This window comes from Sesamum indicum, linkage group LG10, assembly GCF_000512975.1.
Source record: "Sesamum indicum cultivar Zhongzhi No. 13 linkage group LG10, S_indicum_v1.0, whole genome shotgun sequence".
Taxonomy (NCBI): Eukaryota; Viridiplantae; Streptophyta; class Magnoliopsida; order Lamiales; family Pedaliaceae; genus Sesamum; species Sesamum indicum.
In genome coordinates this window covers 15,629,390-15,651,746 of record NC_026154.1, presented here as the reverse complement: position 1 = coordinate 15,651,746, position 22,357 = coordinate 15,629,390, and the positions used below count along the sequence as shown (strand labels likewise).

Genomic DNA, 22,357 nt, shown 5'->3' with positions numbered 1-22,357 from the left:
TTTTTTTTTAAACAAGTAAATTAATCATCTTATTTTATTATTACTATTTTGTTTTTATACAATTAGTATTTAATAAATATAATATACTTTTCATGCTATTAATTTAAATTTGATTATTCGACTCCAACTAAAAAAAATCTTATATTATTACTATTATAATTATTATTTTGATTAATTTACATGTATAACTTAGGGATCATAATACCGTCATTCTCTGAAATTTGGTGTAATTTCACAAATCTTTTCTATTTTAAGAAATTATATGTAGTACCTTAATGTTTGTTTCAATCTAAGAAATAGATTCATCTATTAGTAAAAACTCATCGGATACGATGATATTAGTAAAAAAGTTGAATGTTAAGTTTATACACGGGTGCTTATTGCAAGTCAAGGGAATCTTTTCTAAGCAAACTACCCTTATACCATTTCAACGCTAATGCATATGAATATGTATATCATCACTCATATAAGGTATATTTTTTATGAACTTTGATTAACGCAAAGATCTATTTATAATAAAGAAACTATTATCAATTGTACTACAAATAATTTTTTAAATCATAGAAGATCTCAATATAAATTATACCAAATCTCATGAAAATATAATATAATTGTCCCTATAACTAATATGAAATTATAATAGGTTCTCATGAAAAAAAACATAAATAAACAAACAAACTATTGTTAAGAATTAGGTCATATATCCATTTCAATCCAAAAAAACTAAATGAAGTCTTATTTGAGTGTTATATCCCCATATAATTAGATATTAATTCTTGACGATACTAAATCCACTACAGATCTTCATTGACAAACACGGCGCAAGCTTAATCTTAATGCCGCCCCTGCTTTCCATTTTGTGATAACTAGTTGCGGTGGCACATCGCTTCTATGTTTTAAAATATGTTATAAATAAGAATAAAATATATAAATCAACATATACAAAAAAAAAAAACTTAATATATTATCGGCACGATGAATAAATTGGTGTAGTGGTATTAAAATAACGATATCACTTTTGAAAAAAGAAAAAAAAAATTAATTACAATTCATTTTAAAATTATCTAATTAGGAGTATAAATAAAAAAAAATTAATAGCACAGTATAAATAATCGCTAGTTGTGAGTAAAAATGAAACTTTTTTTTATTAGTATAAAAGTATCGATAAGTATAGATAGATAAGAAATATATAGATAAGAAGAATTTGAATAAAGGTGATTGACAATACAAAAGGAATATTTTTGAGAATTCAAAAAATTAGTATTGTTGTGTAAACAAGCGCTCTTTGTGAGTTAAAATAGACTTTTTTTTATATAGTATAAGTATATATACACACATATATATATTGGCAATAATTACATAATGCGCCTGAAATTTGAACATACTACACAAAGGTGATTTTATGGAGAATCAGAGTGTCATCCCCTATTGTCATGTTTAATATTACAAGTTCCCCAATCTCCAAATTCTCAAGAGATAATTTATGATGCAAAACATCAACACAAAGGCAACAGATAGGGCATGTTTTGGTTATAATTTTCCCTACCATATTCAGCCACAAGACGTGGAATTATGTACGAAATAAAGCTAAAGAATACAATGTGAGAGATAGTGAGCAACTAGCGACTCATCCAGGAGTTAGCCCTAAAGAAGAGGATCAAGCGATGCTCCCAGCCGGAGATACCCGAAGCAATCACCCATTTCCTAAACCTAATAAATTTCTCAGACAGTCTATAACAAGATGACTTCAAACTTGGCACAGGGATGGCTCTCTATGTGATTCCTGAAATCAGAATCCCCTTTGAATCTGAAGCTATACAATGCTTGCCTCTGTGTCTTTCCGATGGGATATATTCTGTAAATTTTGAACTCGTCCCCTCCCTTTAAGCTTTCCGGCCTCTCGGGTTTCCAAACAGGTACATGTTTCAGAGACTTGAATTTCAACAGAACGGCAGATGACAGGGCGTCCAGAGTTAAGTTGTTGGACCTGCATGAATATGTCAATGTCTATGTCAAAGTAAAACAGTGACTCGTTTCTCAAGACATCGCTATTAGTTCAAATTTGGTGATAGTGTATACGAGCATAAGGATATAAATCGTATAAGAAATCACACAAGTCAAATTCTCTCTGGAAGTTGTACTTTAGTGACTAGAAACCTACTTCACACATATATATTTCAAGAATCTCATTCTTATCATTAGTTTTTTTCTTTTAATACCAAAACAAGTGTTAATCGCATAGAATACCTTAGGAAAATGGACTCCATCTCAAATCTACCTCGTTCTCTTACGTAAATGTGATACGTGGTTTCTGAGCCACGAGTACACTTGCAGGGGCGGTTCTTAAAAAGTGGAGTCTTTTCATCATTTTCTTGGATTTTGGTTGCCAAGAAAATACACAAACGACATGATGAATGAACTGCAGCCATATCAACAAGGGCCTTGAAAGAATCGGATGGTCCCTCAAACTTCCACCTGCACAGAATGAACCAAAATGTGATTCCGGCCATCATAATGTTAGAAAATCATCCATTCGCTTCAGTAATATACTGACAAAAAATAATACGAAAAAGGAGAAATGTTTTTGAGGCATTAATTAATGCAAAAAGGAACAACTGAAAAACAATAAGCTCATTTAATCTATAATGGAGTTTTTAACATGAAAATTGGCGTGTCAATATCTAAAGCAAACCTTAATGACTCATTGTATGCACTGGGATTTTCAGCAAGATATTTCATCGTCTTGGCAACAGAACCGACATCTTTCACCTCATTGATATGCAACACAGAACCGGGAGAAGGAGCAAAATCTTGGATATTAGGGGCACCAACAACCACAGGAACAGAACCTACAGTATTATGGTATCAGTGCAACAGTACCATGAAGTCCCAATATATTAAGACTACACCCAAACTTCAGATTAAGATTTTATTGAACAATCCAACCACACATTAGGAAACTTTCACAGCAAGCCCAAAGGTAAAAAACAGTGAAATATTTTCAAGAGGTTACACAACCAAAACCAACCTTCAAAATGGTTAAGCATTGAGGATTAAGCCAGGTACTCATCTACTTTACCAAAAATAGGCCATCCTCAGCTCAACCTTTTAATTTCTCACAAAAATTTCAGTGGTTGCAATTTCTACAACTCAACATTGAAGTTGTAGGATACCGGTTCAGATCTTTGAGTCCATGTCCAATTGTCTCAACTACAGACTGAATTACATATGAATCTAACTGAAAAAGTCAAAACTAGAAAACCCGCCAGTTTGTTGAACAAGAAATAAAATTAAAACACTCAAGACTTGATTAGTTCATTAACAAAGAAAGGAGCGCACAGGGATGTAAATTGTTACCAGCTACAAGAGACTGGAAGAATTTTTCAGTAACATAATCCTCCTCGTTGCAGTTCTCAAAAGCCAAGCTAAATTTGTACCGCTTCAGTGTTTTCACTTTGTCCACTGCCAATACAAGAAAGAGAAGGTTCTTCTTATAAGTTAAACTTCGTCATGTTCGAAAACAAGTGATGTAGATAATTAAGTACTTCAAGGGGACACATCTGCCAGCATGGATTGTTTTTCCAAAGGGGACACACTGCATATGAACGGGAAACTTTTTTGCCATCTTTAAAACTTAATAAATTTAGGTGACTTGAATAAATAAAATTTAAATTGGTGTAAAATAAAAAAAAGTTGAACCGGATGAAAAGATTCAATAAAATGACCTCTTCCATCACGGTTGCGGTGGCAACTGCCATAGGAATCAATTGTGATGTTGGCATTCTCAAGAGCAACCAAAGCTTGCAAACGAAAGTTTCGAGCACCACAATTGGAGATGAAAGCAGCAGCCAGAGCACTTTCAGTTTTGGGTTGAACTGGAGCCATTATGTCATATTCAGCCCAGGAGAAGTATCCCACAGGCACATCTGATGAAAGGCTGGTCGTCATTACAACACTATACCCTTTCCTATGACATGAATGCATATATTGTAATTAAGTTAATACAATGATGGATGAGATATGCAAGGTAGACTGGTCAATTCATGCTAGCTAGAACTAGTAGAAGGATGCTGAAAATAATCAAAAGAGATTTCCAATTTGTGGAGTAATAAATAAAGTGAGTTTACATGAACTTGCCTCAAAGAGATAATATCATGCTCTCCACAGTTATTAAACCCTAGTTCTCCATGATTTCAAACCAATTAAAGGACCCCAGATTCAGATTACAAACCCAATTCCAATAGTGTCCGCCACATGAAGACTGAGCATCAAAAGGTTGCTAAATATTGAGCCCACCATATTTTCCCAGCCTTACAACAATATCTTCTCTAAGACCCTACGGCCTAACTATACAAGGAAAGACTCCAATCTTCAAGATACCTAGTGCACCTGTAATACTAATTTGTAAAATGACAAGATCCTCTAATCATTCATAGTAATAAAAAATAGTGAAACCAAGCATCATGTTCTACAACATCATCCTCAACTTCTCCAGAAAAATCTAAAGTACGGTATGCTAAGATAAATTCTAAAATAGCATATCAAAATCATCCAAAAATAATTTAAAGTAGGATCCACCAATTTTCAGAACCTGGGTTGAAAAAGAATCAAGAAATGACAGTGTTAGGTTAAAAGAAAAATCTAAAAAGTGGATGTAGGACATAACTATATTTTGTTTGGCCAGGTGTCTATCAGTTTTATAGCTGATAGTTTAAACACACACTCAGAATATAAGAACTGGGAGAAGGATTAATAACTTCTCTGTTGTTCTTACTCTTATTGTTGTGTAAAATATACATAGAACGATTTCCAAGGGAACAACATCAAACCCAAAATTCTCCTAGTTCCATGAAAAGCACATAGCTCAATTACCTAGTGAATACCCAGTAAAGATTTCAACAAGAACATTTCCAGAATGCAGATCTCAAATTTATTTGCTTGAAAGATAAAGAACACATAGTGTGAAACAAATAAATATGGATCTGGACGTGTACAGAGTGGAAGAATAAGCAAAAGTCCACTACAATGAGTGCTTACCCACCGTCGTGCCATTGCAATATTATTCTCAGCATAATACACAGCTGACTCCATTGACCGGAGCACATTAGTGGCAGATTCCTGAGGGACCCCAATTACAGCATCAGGCTTCTTACCAGATTCATGCCCATATGTACATTTGACAGCACAGGACTTCAACTCCTACATATTTTACAATAGAAGTCATAACATGTAAATGCTGGATAAGAAAGCCAAAAAAATGAATTAACAACCAGTTAACGAAAGATACAACGGCACAAGAAAGTGACTACCCGAACGAGCACATTAAAATAGCCGTTCGCAATTTCCTCTAGAGCGTTCTCTAGCCATTTTGCACTGTTATCACATATTCAGTCTTTCCTCCAAAGATTTTGGTAACTTATAACTCAGAAACATCCATATGCTCAACATTAATTAGCCTTTTCCCGCATTTTCAAGAAAACGCAATTAACGTAGCTGCAATCCGATTTGGCTAGTTATAATAAATTCTCAATTACAAACTTCTCTCACACACACAGACACAATAGCATGCAATCCGCAGACTAGGAAATCACCTTCCAGATTTCCAAGAAACAATTCAAAAGGAATCCAACAATTCCCACAAAGAAAAAATAAAAATCTGAATGAAATAAACACCTCATTGTATCCTTCTATGAAAATAGGGTCTTTCTCGAAATCCCTAGAGTACGGCACAGAGTCCACCTTCTCCAACCATGATTGACAGCCATCCTCGACTTTGAAGCCCCGGTCCTGACCCGACTCAGAATATTCGGCGGGCGTGGAAGCCCCGGTCCTGACCCTACTCAGAATATTCGGCGGGCGGCTTCGTTATAGTGGAGTGATAGAAGGGTTCATCCCCTGAATTCAGTATGTCGCCGTCCTTGGCCATGTCGAGAGGGCCCAAGAACAAGATCTCTGCTATGACCACCAATCCCACCAAAACCGGAATAAACTTGGACCAAATCTTATTGTTCGAATTCGAAGAAGGAGATGGATAAGACGTTGATGGGACATTTCCATCGGGGAAAAGTTTGGATTTCGAATACTGTCTATAGTTACCAAAAGTCCCCATTAATTTTGGATCCCAGAAATTCTTCGAGAACTGAGAAACGTAAAAGAGACAAAAGAGCACTACGTAAAATAGGTCTGCATGGATCATGAATGGCTGCCCACAAAAACGGGAATCATTTCATTTGGTGCAATTGAAGTGGGAGTCTGCGTGGGGGGCGGGAGGGGTGTTGGTGATTTTCCGAGTGCATTGCAAGAAGGATTTCTTGGGAGTGTGTGTGTTTCGGAAGGCATGAGGAGTGGGATCCAAAATGGGGAAGACGAGAAGAAGGGCATTGGATTTGGATTTGGATATCTGCTGTCATGATTCAATATGTGGAAGTCCGCGCCTCAATCGGAGAGAGGAGGCTTCTTTTTGTGTCTCGTAAGACAACTGGACAACTTGAGAACTTGAAACTAAAAATTAAATTAAAGGAATAATTACACTTCCATTTTAAGATTTAATATAAGTACACGTAAATTCTTATGATTTAAAAATTATATTTAATGCTATTAAAGTTTGATTCTATATAGTAAATATGTTCCTTCATTAGTTAAAATTTACCAAATTTGCTGATATTAACAAATAAAAAAAATCTATATTACTATCTAATTGTTTATTACTGATTTATTGCAGATCAAATAAATTTTTTTATGATCAAATTACCCTCTTACGTCTTCATACGTTAATGCATATGAGGGAAATATTTTTATCGTTACAAGGGTGGTTTAATAAAAAAAATTATTTAACATGCAATAAGTCTGCAATCAATCAATCGATGGTAAATATCAACAAATTCAGTAAATTTTGACTAATTAAAGGACTTATTTGTTAGACAAAAATAAATTTTAAGGGTGCTAGAAGTAATTTTCCAAACCATAGAAAATTTATGTATAATTATACCAAATTTCAGAGAAAAAAAGTGTAATTATCCCTTAAATTAATTAATACAATTTACATAGAAAGTTTTAAATTTAAATACGGTGAATTACACTTAGAACCCTTAAAAATATACAACTACATTCCTCTAAAAAAAAAATACATTTATATTCTCTTGAAAAGTTCTCGATTCATACTTAACCCTCTTTCGTTAAAACTCAAACGAAAAATATTGTAATAAAAAAAATACTTAAACTTTTAATTTTATCACTTATTTAATATTATCATATATATTTTTATACTTATATGAAATCAATGTAATACATATATATATATATATATATGAAATAAGCTTACCACTATTATTATTTTTTAGAAATATAAATTATATGAAAATATTAAATGAAGAGTAAATTAAAAATTTATATAATTTTTATTGCTAACTGTCAATATTTTTTGTATAAATCATAACTGAAGAAGGTCAGATATAAAAAAAAAAATAAAAAGAGTATAAATTTAATTTTATTTTTTTTTAAAGGAATGAATAAGTTTGTATTTATTTAGAAGGACTAAATATATTGTAGATAATCAACGAAAGCTGCCTCCCGGGCCCTCTTCAAGTGTCGCAGTTTCTCTATCCAATTATGCAGGGGCGTGTTTGGGTGTTTCAAGATGAAGTGTGTGCGTTTAAAAAAGAGTGCATCGGATGCATGAATGAGAACTCATAATAGTTAGATTTAGATGTGTAATCCTATCAAAACATATAAATAAAATAAAATAGACAAAAATCTTCATTTGTTTCTACTCGAGGCTTCTACTTATTGAGGGACCGCCAAGATTTGATTTGCCTGAACTTGTAAATATCGCAATGATAGATTCTCCCAAATATAATTTTGAGAATCAATTAGAAAAATAAAATTGATCAAAAGTTATTTTGGATATTGTATTTGTAAAAGGGAAAAAAAAAAGCAAACAAAAAGAAGAAGGATAATAGTATATAGTACAAATATATTGGAGTTCAAACTCAGGCACCTACCAAAATCATGGTAGGCCTTGACCACTAATATATATGAATTATTTTCATAACATTCATAATGTCTCAGTCAAAGGAAGGGGAGATGGCAGACTCCTCTGCTCTACATAGGGGGGCTATATATATATACATATATATATATATATGTTTCTTCTACATTTATATATACTAAATCAAACAAATGAAATTCCTGTAAGTGCAAAAGCTCCCTTTGTACTTCAACTAAAACCTTAGTGCCTAATGTTTCATACTATGCAAAACTTCGTAGTTGGAATAGCATCCTCCGAGATCACCTTGACCTGGATTGCAAATGTTCCGTCAATTCTGGTCCCATGATAACTTACCTGTCTCAAAGAATTTTGACGTGCTAGTTCACCTCAAGAGTGGAGCTATGAATTGTTCATTGATCTGTTGTAGGACGGTTTCCGGAAGGCACAATCTGGAAGGATGATGCTGGAATCAATATGAGATCGAGTAGCTTTTTGCACATAAAAGAGATGATAAACTTGAGAAGTTACTTGATCGTGACTAGAACTATCTGTTAAGGCTGTCTTCAATCTTTTCGCTCGAGACATGGGATTTGATTTATATTTATCATCTTCATCCACAAAATTCTGATCTGTACCTTCTGCAGGGAATCAGATAAGTTCAAAATAGTTAGAAGTAATACTTGAGACCTTTCTGAAACATTGAATGCTCAGCAAACACGTTTGTATAATTATACCAGTGAAGAATCAAAGTCAAAAACAAAAAAGGATGATGCTGGGATCAATATTTTGGCTTCGCATACATTAAAACTGATGCATGAGATGGTAGGAGTATGTTTGCATGCTTGCAGCAAACTCACAAGAGATTAAATAGGAAGTATCTTATAATTTTATGCATGAACATGCGCTGTTCTACCTTCACGTATACTTTTGTGAAGGAAATGACAATATATTCTCAGGCACTCTCAGATAACAGAAAACTCACATCAGTAACCAAGCAAACTCTACGAGATTTTTCTTAAAATAACAAGGAAAAACACCGAGTCATCCATAAGGATGAGTTCGGCTTACCTCTCATTAAGCCATAAGAGTCAACATGGAACCAGCTACCAGCAGAAAAGTGATGTGAACATGTTTCTGATCCATGGGATATAATACCTTTCCTGCAAATCTCTGTACCGCAAACCGTCAATAGTTCTGGCAGGTCAGCTGAGACTGAAGAACAGTGCATTCCCATGCGTTTGATACGGTATGCCCCTGGACGCTTAAGAGGAGCATGGGAATTGGCTGAAGCATGGGAAACAGGATCACTGCCTTTGCAGTTAACCTTTGCTTGGCATCCACACTGTAAAACAGGTAACTGGTAAACACAAAAGAAACGTATAATTTCCTCAATCTAAGGATAGCATGGATAATCCAATTTCACAGAATAAAGCAATAACTATGGGATCCAAATAAGTTCCTCAACCTGCTCAAAAGTGTTATGAGCGTCGATCGTCCTCATTTGAGATATATCTTTGTCCCTCTTGTTCTGCTCTGAGTATGGAGCGAGCAAACCCATTGACTGGTGGAGATGTTTAACAAATGAAACTTCCAAATATTCAAGATATAAACTGTGCTTCTCATCTGTCCATGTTGTGCTGTCATCCTGTAAAAAGAAGGAATGTGAGAATACCCTTTGAACACATATGTAAAGACCAAATGCCAAATCAGCCGTGACCATGATCCCATACATTTTAGTGAAGCTCTTAGGTTTCGACCCTTCAGATTTTTAAGTTTTCATGAGGGTTTACACTACTAAGCTTCCATCCAACTTCTCTTTAATATTTTGCAGAATCTGGAATCTAAGCACAACTGGATCATTGACTTGAACTGGAAGCAAAACGTAGCTAGTAAGTTTGTTCAAACAATCAACAGAATAAGGGAATGTTTGGGTGCCCACTCAACAGATTTTCAGACTTCAAAGTCTATTTGCAAATAGATTAAGAGTTGGACATGTCAAGATATGAATGCTATATATACCCTAAGAAACCTTAACAATATGAGGCAACACAAGTTACTTGATTTTGCATGTCATAAATTGAAAACTTAGGAGGATTCCAATGTCTAGAGAAGTTCATTAGAAAGGAAGTAAAGTTAGCTTAAATAGTGTCAAAAGACCAAACATGAGTAGTCACCCTTCAACCTTTTGTAACCATGATCACAATTTTGAAATTCATCTTGAGAGGAATACTATACTGCTATAAATTAAGGCAGAGACAATTTGAAGAGTCAATCTCGATTTACCAACTGTTTTTGCTTCAAACCTTCTTGTAGATAAATGATTATAAAGGATCTTCTTTTTTATGTACAACTGGGACTTCTCCATGACTATATCACTATGGTCTTTCCGAAGTCGTTTAGCAAGTCTTGATGCATTGATAGGAAGCAGAGCTAGTAGCTTCAGTGTCTCATATAGAAGTCCTTGCTAATGCCTCCATTCTAACCAAACTCCGACATAGTCTCACAATTTAGTGGTACCTAATTTCGTCAATTTACTGCAATTCAGCAAGTGCATAAACACATGAAGATAGATCGAAGATGTCAATCGCTATATACAAATCAAATTAAAGGACACAGCTACAATACTTTAGATGCCTCAGCAAGTCACCAACTGCGTCCCTCCTTCCCAATAATAGACCTGTTCTGCCAAATGCGGTACGAGAATTCTAGCAAAGAAAAATAAGCCAATGTTGACTTTGGATTATCGAGAAGATTCCGCTAATGATAACTCCAGCTAATTACTATGAAACTTTCAGAAAATAACTTTAGGAACCGACGAAGCTTCCAAATCTGTCTAATCCTGTCACTTACAATCATTACTTTTCTATTTTCATTTTCTCAATTTTCTCTTTTCGGGTTACAGTAGTCATTACTATAAGTAATTTGTATAACAAATCCATACAACCCCATCAAAGGGAAGATTTAATTCCAACACCCATCACATTGCGACGTTCAAATCCCTGAACACATATGACTGAAACTCAGTTCATTTCATCTCATGCCATCACAACACATATTAGTTATAGAAAATCCTTTGTGTTCCAGTTCCACAAGTCACAACCATATGAAAAAAGCAACAACTCCATCCGAATTACTCTTCCATAGTTCCATGTAATAATCAAGTGTTAGAGTGATATTCTTGCTTCAGTCCACAACAACTTCCCTTATCCTTATAATTGCAGAAGAAAGCAAACCGAAGTTAAAACCTTCAATAATCACCAAAATTTCATAGAAAATCTTCTCCGAGTTGCAATTAAAATCTACCAATTAATGCGGCCTCTATTTGCCCGAGGTATTGTCCAATTTGGTTGAGCCACATAATTTTATCCCAAAAAGGTACCATGATAGAAAAAGGTGAGCTTCGCCACTTGTATGCTTCTCAAATCCCTTGTCTTCATCCAAAGGCCATGTACCTTTTCAAAACCACATGTCAATCTCTAGATCATGTGCTCTATCAAATAAGAGGTTCATAATGCTGAGTGCGAAGCCACAGGACATATCAGACGGACATAGAGGACTTGAGCGGCTTAAAAACTTCGGAAGGGACGGTAACTCACGCAAAGCCTGCGGTCTCCGCGATGTGCAAATTTAAGGCCACATTACCTCTATAAACTTCACAATAAAATCACAAACCACAGCATCTCATTCATTTAAATCACTAGCAACTACAACAGAATCGAGCCTCAATATAACAAAACAGAAAAACGAACGGAAAATCAGAACCACAACATACAATGCATTCGATCGGAGGGCTAAAAGAATTCGAGATCGCAGGAACAGGAATTACCAGTCTCGCATCCGACGAGGGATGCAAAATATCTTTACAGTTCTCAGCAGTCAAAGCTGACGCGTCCGAGCTCGACCGATTCAACTCCTCTGCGCAACCAACAGCCGCCGAACGCGGCGGATCCCCCGACCGGAAATTCCCTTCCATAAACCGAATATCAAAACGCTGATCGTAGTTAACAAACCGAAAAAATCGAAGAAAAAAGGGAAAAACAAAACCCTCCGCCCGAAATCTCTCTGGAGAGAGAGAGAGAGAGGCGGTGAGAGATAAAAGTGCAGTTAAGGAAGGCTCCACATGGAGGCGCTTTTACACGTGTCAATAACATCAGTCGGGTGCCACGTCAGACGAGGCTGATAATATCTTCGGCCAATGTCAGCCAGATATTTATTCATAGGCCGTATTGGCGCGTCCTCACACGCGCCACGTTGTTGTTCTGAGGTGCGTGTCGTGCCGTGGTGGGGAAGACTAGACTACGCGATAAGGTTGCCAATTGTAGGCCTTGTTTGGTCCCACCCTTTCGTACTCTTCCCCACTTTTTATTACTCCAACTAATAAATTCCGTCCTACCTTAAATTCCAACCTTTTTTTTTTTTTTGTAATATTTTGTTCATCAACTACTGGTGAAATTAATTTTTTAGTCCGGTAGAGATTTAATATTTTTAATCTGTCATTTTATAATACTTTTATAATTATTCTCAAATTTAGTACAATATTTTACGAAAATTTTAAAATAGTCCAAAATCAAAAAATTCGAAACATTTAGACTCATAAATCCAATAAAACATAGGATTAATTCTGTTGAGTTTTATTGATTTTAATATCATTTCAAAAATTCCGCAAAGCAAAGACTAAATCTATCAACTTTTTTCAAGTTTAAGATTATATGAAAATATCATAAAATAAATGTTGAACCCCTTATATTATATAGCTAAAAGTGTATTTTGCGATTAATTGTCTATGAGTTTAAATTGTTATATAATAAAATCATTTAATATTAATATCTCAATAAATCTCCACAAACACTGCACATGAAACATTTTTTTTTTTCCTAATGAATGGTAATGAGATTCGACACCAATATTTCTTGTTTCGCTTGGCTCTGATAGCAAGATAAACGATGGTTATTTAAAAATTTAAACTATTAGAGAGGCGAATTATTGAATATTAATATTGTAACAAATTTCTATAAATATCTTTATATAGTAGATAGTGATTTCTATAAGATTTTAAGTTGTAAGATAGTAGAATTATTGATATAATATCTTAACGATCTTCATCACGTGCAGAACATCACACGTGACATATTTCTTTTATGAACGAATGTTAATTAGATTCGACCCTAATACCTCTTGTTTGATCCGATTCTGATAGCATATTAAACGAACACCCCATCTAAAATTCTAAATTATTAGAGAAATGAATCATTTAATATTAATATTTTAATAAATTTCTATAAATATTTTTATTCGTAAAACATTCTAAACTTTGATGTTTAGGGGTTGGAATTTTTGAAGTTTTACGGGGACGACGTGCAAAAACCTACTTTCATATAAAGATTTGGCTCTCGTTTAAATTCATTAATAGTATTATAAAAAATATCTGAGTGATGTGTAAAAATATTATCAGGCGATTGATTGGGGCCGATAACATCATAAGATGGCATGCTAATTTCATTTTCCCTAACCTAAAACTGAAGGAAATATTAGGGATTTGCCTAAAATAATATCTAAGTAAAAGTATAAAATGATGTTTTTGATCACATAAAAATAAACTACTCTGCAAAGATACTTAAGAAGGTAGGACAAGATATTTTTAGTGTCATAACTAATTGATCCTTGTAATGAAAGCGTTGATGGAGCATGTGATTTGTTTTGCTTTCGCTTTTCCAGCTCCGTCTCACATATAAAAAGTGTTGTATTGTCAATTGTCACAAAAATATAGCACTTTTCATCCAATGATTTTAGATGAACTGAAAGTATCATACTTAATTTACTTAAAGGACAATTATATTTATAATTCTTATTTTACAGTCTGTTTACATGAATCATTTATGTCTTTATATAGTTACATATACACCCATCAGACACGTCTTCACAAATTATTCATGTCTTTTGAAAAATTATACATACACTCCCAAAAAATATCTATATTATTACATACAGTACCGTTGTTTTTTTGTTGTAGGGGTTGGTTTTTAAATTATAGTAATAATATAATTTATGTAAAAAACTATAGATCAAGAAGTGTAAATATAATAATCTCTTTATTTATAAACTTCAGCATCCCGCCCATCTATATGGCATTTTACCTGTTTTTTTGTCTTTTTTTCTTTGAACTCACGTACATTCATGATTTAAATCAGGGGCCCATTTTAAATGAGCCGTGTTTATAATAATTTTTTTACTTGTTACGATGAAATTAAGTTTAAACACGTCTTGTGTAATAATACTTATAGTCCAATTTGATTTTTTTTTAAAAAGTTAAACATAAAAATGTATTGAAACTCAACTGATGTGTTTGTATATCTGACTTGATACGACGTATTGTAATATAAGATATTTTTATGTAATTAATGATATAATTTATTATTTTAAAGAGGAAAAAGATGAAAGATTAGTCAACACAAATGTCATCTTATTGTATTCCAAACTTGAAAACCCAAAAACAAGTAGTAAAGCTGAAATGGGTTTATTCTTTGCACTCAAAGTGGAAGATTCTTTTCTCACTATCTTCTTTTTTCTTAAGAAAGGGCTGACAACCAAACCCCCTTGCACTCTGTCCACACTCCCAATATATCTCCACCCAATATCTTCCTTAAAAAAAGTCTTGAATTCGAATTATTGAATTATTTATGTGAGAACTATTATACTTAGATATGTAAGAGCTAATTCAACCAAAGAAACTTATAATTCCCTTTCTTATACTTTTTTTTTTCCCTCTCAATTTTCATTTTTGGTGGAGAAAATTTTGTTTTTGTTTTTTAATTTTTGACTAAACGAAATTTATTAATAGTGTAAAATTTTTGGATCAATTTGTTGTATTAGGGTCGGTCCATCTAGAGAGGGCAAGGGATCCTTTCGAGTGGATTTGTTAGAACTTGGGACTCGACCCGTCAAGACTTTTATGGACCTGAGGTTCAATTCGTCTAAATTCATAAATTTGTTGTTTTATAATGGAATAACATGATCAGAGTTTTTTCACCTTTAATTTTTGAAATACAAAGAGAGAATAATTTTCACTATTCTTTTTATTATAATTTAATGAATTTCAATGGATTTCTCCATTGATCCAAGAATTATGTTCTATCAGCCGTTATGATTTTCTCTCATCCTCCCAAAAAATAGAAACTTTGATTACTACATCACAAAATCAAAATTTTCAATGTTTTGATCAATTCTTTTATCATAACTACTGAAATGTGTAAATCTATATACTTATTACATTGCTATTTATTTTTGCAAAGAGTATAAATATACAGAGAAATAATTGATCAATCATAAGAGTGAAACCTTTATTTCTGCAACAGAAGAATAACATTGTTTGTGGTGTGCAGTCTGCACTGCAATGAACTGTGGCCCTTCAATCATTCATTTGACATTTGTCACTTGCAGCGTTCTCATTTATTTATTATTATAGTTGTTGTTGGTATACCATAATAATAATAAGAAGAAATAATAAAAGTATGAGGAGGGTGTGGGTGTGGGGGGTCAGTGGAGCATCTGTTTAATATATTGAACTAGAGAGTAGAGAATAGGAAGCTAAGGAGCCCAGCAAATGATATGGGCCCTCTCAGTCTCACTACAATAATGCTCTCATCTCATGCCGCCGCGCCTCATCATTACTCCACCGTCAAACCAATTGAAATATATGGAATTTATTGGATACCCCTCCCATTATTATTTTACTAGGAATATTTATTTTGTATTTTGGATCCTTAAATTGTTTTTTATAATAAAATTTTAGGATAAGATGGGCACCAAATTTTAGTTATCATTAGAGCATTCAAACGTAAACTGACTAAATCCAATCGGAATTGAAAACTCTAACAATAGCAAAACTTAATAGAAAAAATTCAATCCGATATCTGGTTATAATTTCTTTAAAGGTTTGTATCTTATTCGATTTTAATTTTTCGTATCGATTTTTGAAATGTCCTAGATATCAAAGTATCATTGTTATTTATTTTTATATACATATTGAAATATATTAGTTATTTTTATACTTTTTATTTATTTTATTATTAATATTAATAAAAAAATAACAAGTGTAATTATTATATTTAATATTTAATATTTAACTATTTTTAATATTTTATTTTGGGTTTACAATATATCAAACCGAAATATAAGAAAATTGATAATTACCGAAACGAACTGACTAATCGACTTTGATTTAACATAGTATTTTGGCGTATCAAAATTTCAATTCAAGTCAGCTTGTTTTTGCCAAATGATTGCTATTGTTAAAACTTTTGTGCTAGAAAAGCTAAATGATAAGATGCTTGGTTTACATTTATCATTTAGTTAAAAAAATATTAATTTTAACTGAAAGAAGTAATTATGACTGATACTTATGGATTGCGTGCTGTAAAATTGAATTTAAATTTGAATTTTTCTAATCAATTATTGTAAAGAAATAGGGAACTTAATGGCCGAGTTATTAATAATGAACAAAAAGAAACAGATCATAAAATTGACAACAAATTGAAAATGTAGCATATCGCCAGGTTTTATGCTTGGAGGGCGTAACGGCAGGCTGGTTGTTTGGTTGTCTTCACAAACATAAAGATGACCAAAAGTGAAACATAGTCGCCATGCAATTATGCACAAAATTGAAAATTGTTTTTCTACCACTACATTTAAATCTGGATGCCGTTGAAAACCTAATCAAGAATGATTTTATTTTAATGTGGTAAAAGTTCTGGGAATTAATAATCAAGAGAATTTTGAAACAAATATGAGTGCCTGAGACATTTTTTACTACTTCAAAAAATCAAAATCCATCAGCGGCCTCAATCTTTGCTTTTGGTGAATTAGATAGGGGAGAAATATGAAGAATTGGGTCACAGGGCAAGATCATGTACCTTTGCTTGCTAATGAAAGTTGATGCAGTGAAATCCGGCGGTCTTTTGTCAGAAGAAAAGAAACAAATAGGGGGGAAAAGAATTTAATTACAATCCCCCCAATAATAAAAGCTTCTACAATCTTCACCTACTGATTCCAGCAGCAAAAATCCCAGAAGTTCAATTTGCAATGATAAATTCAGAAAAACAATGAAATAGTAGGAAAATTATAGTCAATACAAAATTGGAACTTTCGTTTTCTTTTTTCGGCTCCTTTTTCCTATTCCGAGTGCCGGTAGCTAGAATCACAGTAAGTTTGGTGAAGATTGGCGCACCGAACACGCCACCACCTGAGCCCATTGCTTCAATCGCGTCTTCACAATAGCCGGATCATCACCTTTAGAATTCAAAAACAAATCAAAACGATTCAGATTTAGCTACGTCTGATCCTGATTCGAAGAAAGCTTTTTTTGCGAACAAAATCGAATATTTCGACCGAAAAAACAGCTAAATGCAACCAATTACAGAAATCTTCTTCATTTTTTTTTAAATCGTAATCTTACCTGGATCAACAATAGAACTTGGACTTCCAACAGAAACCGCCGAATCAGAATCAGAAAACGAAGCCGAAGAAGATCGCGACAAGCTATTACTGTAGTTCCGGTTTACAGCATGGTAGAATCCGAGTGCAGGAAAAGTAGAGGAGAGTTTCGGATCTAAATCAGGCGAATCGAAGTTGAACCCCAAGTCGAAGCAAGCACGGAGCTCGTCGAGGTCATCGTCGGTAACGCTGCGGCCACGCCGCAGTCGGTGATTTTTCCGGCGATTCATCCAGGCCTCGTCGCGGAGGATGTCTGGGGACCACGAATTCTGCTTGTACAAGGGCGGCGGAGCTCCGCGGCGGAGGCGTGGTTCCGATTCCGACATGTAGAATACGTCACCGTATTAAGAGAATAAATATATTCGTTCTCCTATTTGGGGGCGAGCGGGAATAGTGGGAGAGCAAATATAGGGCCGGAGGTATTTAAAGTGGGGGCTGATCTGGGCTGAGTTGTGGTGTGGTTAAATCTTACGAGGATCGTGGGCCCAGCTGCTCCAACATGGCGCCGGCTCCACCACGCGCCGCCTTATTTTCCTTGGAGCCGACTCTCTAAGGTCCCAGAATATTCTCAGATCTTTTTGATTGGGTAAACTATTACAAATACTCATGCATGTTCTAAAAATTATAAATACTTTAAAATTAATAATTATCTAACAAATATTGCATTGTAATATATTTAAAAATTAATTTAATATAGAATTATATAAATTTTATTTTAGATTAAATCTGAACTGACGAATTTGGGGTTGGACGCTGTGTTGCAAAGAATTTCAAATAATTCAAACTCTTATTTACAGCTATATTTTGTGAAATATTTAATAAATTTCAAGTTTCTTTATTTGGAGTTATTTATTTATTTATTTTGAATAAATTGATTAACGATCATCAATATCAAATATGAATATCTAACAACTACCAACGACAATAACAACCATACTTTTATTTATCAATATCAAGTAACTATATATAATCGACACATACTATTAAAATAAAAACATTCCATACATTGGTGGGGTTTGAACTCACGACCTTAGAGTTATGAGATTAGACCTCATCTATTTTTGTATAGAGTCATTCGAAATACTTTTTCTTGTTCAAATAATTTCATCAGATTCAAATTCACATATCCAAACATATCATACATATTTGTCTTAAATTTGAATTACTCCACCAAGGTTAGTATAAGGTCTATGATAAATAGGATTTAAGAATTTGAACAAATTTTGGATTGAGCTTATCTCAAAGCAAAATTTGAAAAAGAAAAGGGCTGAAATAGAAAGATCAACAATGGGTAAATATCAATGAAATGAATTGGAAAAAGTCGTAATATTTTACATCATAATAAATCAATGTTGGACTGCAAAATTTTATTTAATATCCAATACTAGTAAATAGTGGTTATTCGATGGAGACTACAAGTATGATTTTATAGAGCAAGGAACTTGGATCACACGAAATTGTTAGTATTTGAACAATTATAGAATCCACAAGACAGACAATTGCTATTTCGTTTTCTTTAGGCTAAATTATATCCACAGTCTATGAGTTTAAGTTTAATTGCGCGAGTGCCTTTTGTATTTTTCAAAATCGTAGGTATACATTTTTAGAATGTAATTGTAATTTATATAAATACCCCCTCAAGAAAACAAACTTGCGCAGAAATTCTTGAAGTTCATTACAGCAAAACCCCGTCAAGATGTATACTTGTAATTTTATAAGGTGATGTCTACAACAATTTTTCCCTAAAACCCCGATACAAATCCAAATCATTTGCATAAATGAGCAAGGCTTGATTTACTCATTCCAGCATACTCAAATTTTGCTGGCACAAATGCAAATAATGGGCTGAAAGGACGACAAGATAAATAGCCCAAATTTTGTTGTCCAGTTGATGAGGCAACACTGAAATCTAGGTCTAATACCAACAGTACCCTAGGTCCTCCGTCTCAGCCAACACGTCGACCACATTCTACACAGGGACACTGATGTCAACTGGATCCGACCAGTCAAAGATGCAGGTGACCAACATTCTAGATATGGCTAATCCAGTATATTCTGTTCTTGGTGGCATATCTTTCAGATGACGTGTACAACAAATAGGATAAACATTATGTCTAAAAGATAAACATCTTAAGAATTTCAGTAATATCTCAATCCTCCAGTTGATCCTAAATCTCTCGTAACCTACTCTTATAAATAGTGGTTCAAAAAAATCTACAAGTAATTAAATTCACACAGTAAGTTGCACATCTTCATCTAATCATGTCTTAATAATGATTGGAAAACGACGGGATGATTTTATGTTGGATTTTGATGGAAGAATTTGACATTATAAATTTGAAATTCTTAATAACAAAATTCTTTGAATTTATTTGGATAATTGTAAATTTGATGTATTTTAAATACTTTAATTCTAATTTTGAACTATATTTTATTGAATATTTATAAATTTTAAATTTTTTTTAACTGGAATCATTTGAAATCTTTTCTCGAAATTCAAATGCATCCACAGACAACTTTTTACAGTGAAAATTTTGGGATGATTACAGACCTGTCAAAACCTTAATCCATTATGTTGGAGGAGTTATAAAGTATTTAGATGATGATTTCAACTATAAAATGATGTAAAATAGGTAGTTACATCCATGTCATGTATATTATAAGGGACATTTTAGTAAAACACACCAAAAGATCCTTGATGCTTAATAGTATAGACTCTAATGCAATGGCCTATAATTCCTTGAAAAAAACAGAAAATCCATATCCAAACATGAGATCCACGGATCCAACTCATGGACTTGGGACAAAACCGAATCGATGCACCCGGCAGTTGGATGCTCCAATAGCAACTTCTCTGCACTTCAAAAAGCTTTGCTTTTCCTCGACTATATATTAATCACACGACATAGTAATGCACTCACCATGCCGTTGCCTCTGTTCAAACTGAAACTTTTTCTCCTCCTCAAGCAACATGCATATGTCTCCAAACAAGTTATAATCAACTCTTTAATAGCTGCACATTCAATCGAAATTTAACTCAACTATTGCGTGTGGCTTGGACTTGAGTGTTGCCTCCGGGCGAATGCAAAACCCTTTTTTTTCTTTTTTGGCAGAAAATGGAGTCTTCTTTTACCAAGATGGAACAATCACATTCTAGTAGCTCTGCTTATTTGCCATGTCAAATACATAACGTCTTCATCGCTTCAGTCTTGGGACAAAGACTTGTCAAACATGGGGGAATGTTGAACCCAAATGGGTGATGGTAACTGCCTATCACCGAGGATACTCAAAAACAAGACCTTCAGCCACACTCCTCGCTCTTGCTTGCCCGAAAAGTTTACTTACAATAGCAAGTGCAAAATCTGTTGCAGTAGCGAGTCCCTTGCCAGTGATGACTTTCCCATCGATAACTACCCGGGCAGTATTTACAGCACTGTTGAGCTTGTTAATGACAGAAGGATGAGCTGTGGCTCGCTTATCCTGTTTTAAGCAGGCAAAGGATTTAGTTTAAGTTCTTACTCCAGAAGCTAATGTCAATGTTGAGGTGACTAATCCTACCTTTAGCAATCCTTGTTTGTGTAGGATTGCAGGTGAAGAACAGATTGCACCCAACATTCTCCCAGCCGATTGTTGTTCTTTTAGCAACGTCTTCAGAATCTTGGACTTGTGCAGCCGCTCAGAGCCTAACGCCCCTCCCTTAAATTCATGAGCAAGCAACACTTAGGAGAATTAAGAGAGAAGCCCAGAACCAAACAACTGTATTTTTCGCATCACTATTTGCAAGGACGATAATACAAAAGCATAGGAGACTTATGCTTTTCCAACTTTCATCTAGTCAAAAGAGATAGTTTGGAAACCTTACCGGCAGGACAATTAGATCATAAACTGAATTGGCAGCATCACTAATCATCTTGTCTGCAATTATTTTTGTGCCACTCGATGCCAATATCTGCAACGATTTTTCCACTGAAGAAACTGTAACATTTGCTTTTGCACGCCGTAGGATATCTACAATGGTAACCACTTCAATTTCTTCAGAACCGTTGGCAACTGGAATGAGGACCTGCTATGTTTGCCAGAACCAAAACTTTGAAAATCTCCTAAGAGTGAAAGAAATGTTGGATAGAAAAACAAAAAACTACCTCAGGCGCATGCCCTAGGGACCATGAGACTTCATCAAATTCTTCTTTCCTAGAATTGTCATCAACAATATTTAGCAGCTGTACAAATGAAAAAGACAAACAGTTATCTCAAGCTGGTTGTGCATAAGGTAAGCAAATTACGGAAGATAAAGCAATCCAACCAAGATGAAAAAACGGCTTGTAATCTTGAGAGAACTAAATCTCCAGAAACCCTTCACCTAAGTTCTATGTGGTTACTGTTAAGGCTATATAGTTCTGAGGTGAAAGTTCTGTCTCTGTTAGCAATATCTCATTCAAAATGAATTTGCATTTTCTTACCATGGACTCACAGATTTCCTTGGCTACTGATTCGCCAAAGAGCTGTTCCACCAATGATACAGCAAATTGAAAAGAAGTACCAGGGCCTCGACTTGTTGTTAGCTCTCCCGAGACTTGTAAATTTGATTTGACAGCCCAGAAAGTCGAGAGCTTGTCCATAAATGCAGGGTGACAAGTCGTCTAACCAGAGAATTTATCAGGCCATTAGTCAATCCAATCATGCAAATACACAGATGCAAGAAAGTAAGTAGAAATTAGTTACATCAAACCAATTGGAATTACCTTTTTTCTCCTAAGTAGGCCCCAAGGCAAAAGAGTAACTGCTGGAGCAGCACAAATTGCAGCGTACAACCTCTTTGCATCAGCCTGTCTTTTCGTGATTTTCTGAAGAATTTCGCAGTCCCTTAATCGAGCCCGGCAT

The 22,357-nt window shown here is 34.2% G+C and overlaps 4 protein-coding genes across 8 annotated transcripts in view; all 4 read right to left on the bottom strand.

Moving 5' to 3' along the window:
* On the bottom strand, positions 1,461–6,475 carry LOC105172719 (glycoprotein 3-alpha-L-fucosyltransferase A). Of its 2 annotated transcripts, none has more exons than XM_020697509.1 (8): positions 5,839–6,475; positions 5,674–5,795; positions 5,042–5,199; positions 3,726–3,967; positions 3,340–3,462; positions 2,693–2,849; positions 2,248–2,475; positions 1,461–1,987 (listed from the first exon to the last, which is right to left on the bottom strand). In XM_020697509.1, exons 1-8 carry the CDS (start codon positions 6,194–6,196, stop codon positions 1,732–1,734), a joined length of 1,644 nt encoding a protein of 547 aa, XP_020553168.1. In that variant the 5' UTR covers positions 6,197–6,475; the 3' UTR covers positions 1,461–1,731. The 2 variants fall into 2 exon arrangements, with proteins under 2 accessions (XP_020553168.1, XP_011092571.1); XM_011094269.2 differs by having other exon boundaries at positions 5,674–5,816; positions 5,860–6,474.
* On the bottom strand, positions 7,982–12,159 carry LOC105172718. Of its 4 annotated transcripts, XM_011094267.2 has the most exons (5): positions 11,814–12,155; positions 9,453–9,632; positions 9,056–9,344; positions 8,516–8,625; positions 7,982–8,436 (listed from the first exon to the last, which is right to left on the bottom strand). In XM_011094267.2, the coding sequence occupies exons 1-5, from the start codon at positions 11,958–11,960 to the stop codon at positions 8,398–8,400; spliced, it is 765 nt and encodes a 254-aa protein (XP_011092569.1). In that variant the 5' UTR covers positions 11,961–12,155; the 3' UTR covers positions 7,982–8,397. The 4 variants fall into 4 exon arrangements, with proteins under 4 accessions (XP_011092569.1, XP_011092567.1, XP_011092568.1 ...); XM_011094265.2 differs by having other exon boundaries at positions 7,982–8,625; positions 11,814–12,159; XM_011094266.2 differs by having other exon boundaries at positions 7,982–8,625; positions 9,056–9,329.
* Positions 17,031–17,907, bottom strand: LOC105172717. The gene is made up of 2 exons (XM_011094264.2): positions 17,439–17,907; positions 17,031–17,272 (listed from the first exon to the last, which is right to left on the bottom strand). Exons 1-2 carry the CDS (start codon positions 17,800–17,802, stop codon positions 17,181–17,183), a joined length of 456 nt encoding a protein of 151 aa, XP_011092566.1. The 5' UTR covers positions 17,803–17,907; the 3' UTR covers positions 17,031–17,180.
* The window catches only part of LOC105172716 (protein DJ-1 homolog C), a gene marked incomplete at its 5' end in the record, with an annotated part of 3,068 nt that continues 771 nt past the window's right edge, over positions 20,061–22,357 (bottom strand). Inside the window, 6 exon segments of the mRNA XM_020697063.1 lie at positions 20,061–20,956; positions 21,035–21,172; positions 21,339–21,539; positions 21,619–21,696; positions 21,937–22,116; positions 22,219–22,346. Coding sequence (XP_020552722.1) covers positions 20,750–20,956; positions 21,035–21,172; positions 21,339–21,539; positions 21,619–21,696; positions 21,937–22,116; positions 22,219–22,346 — 932 coding nt within the window.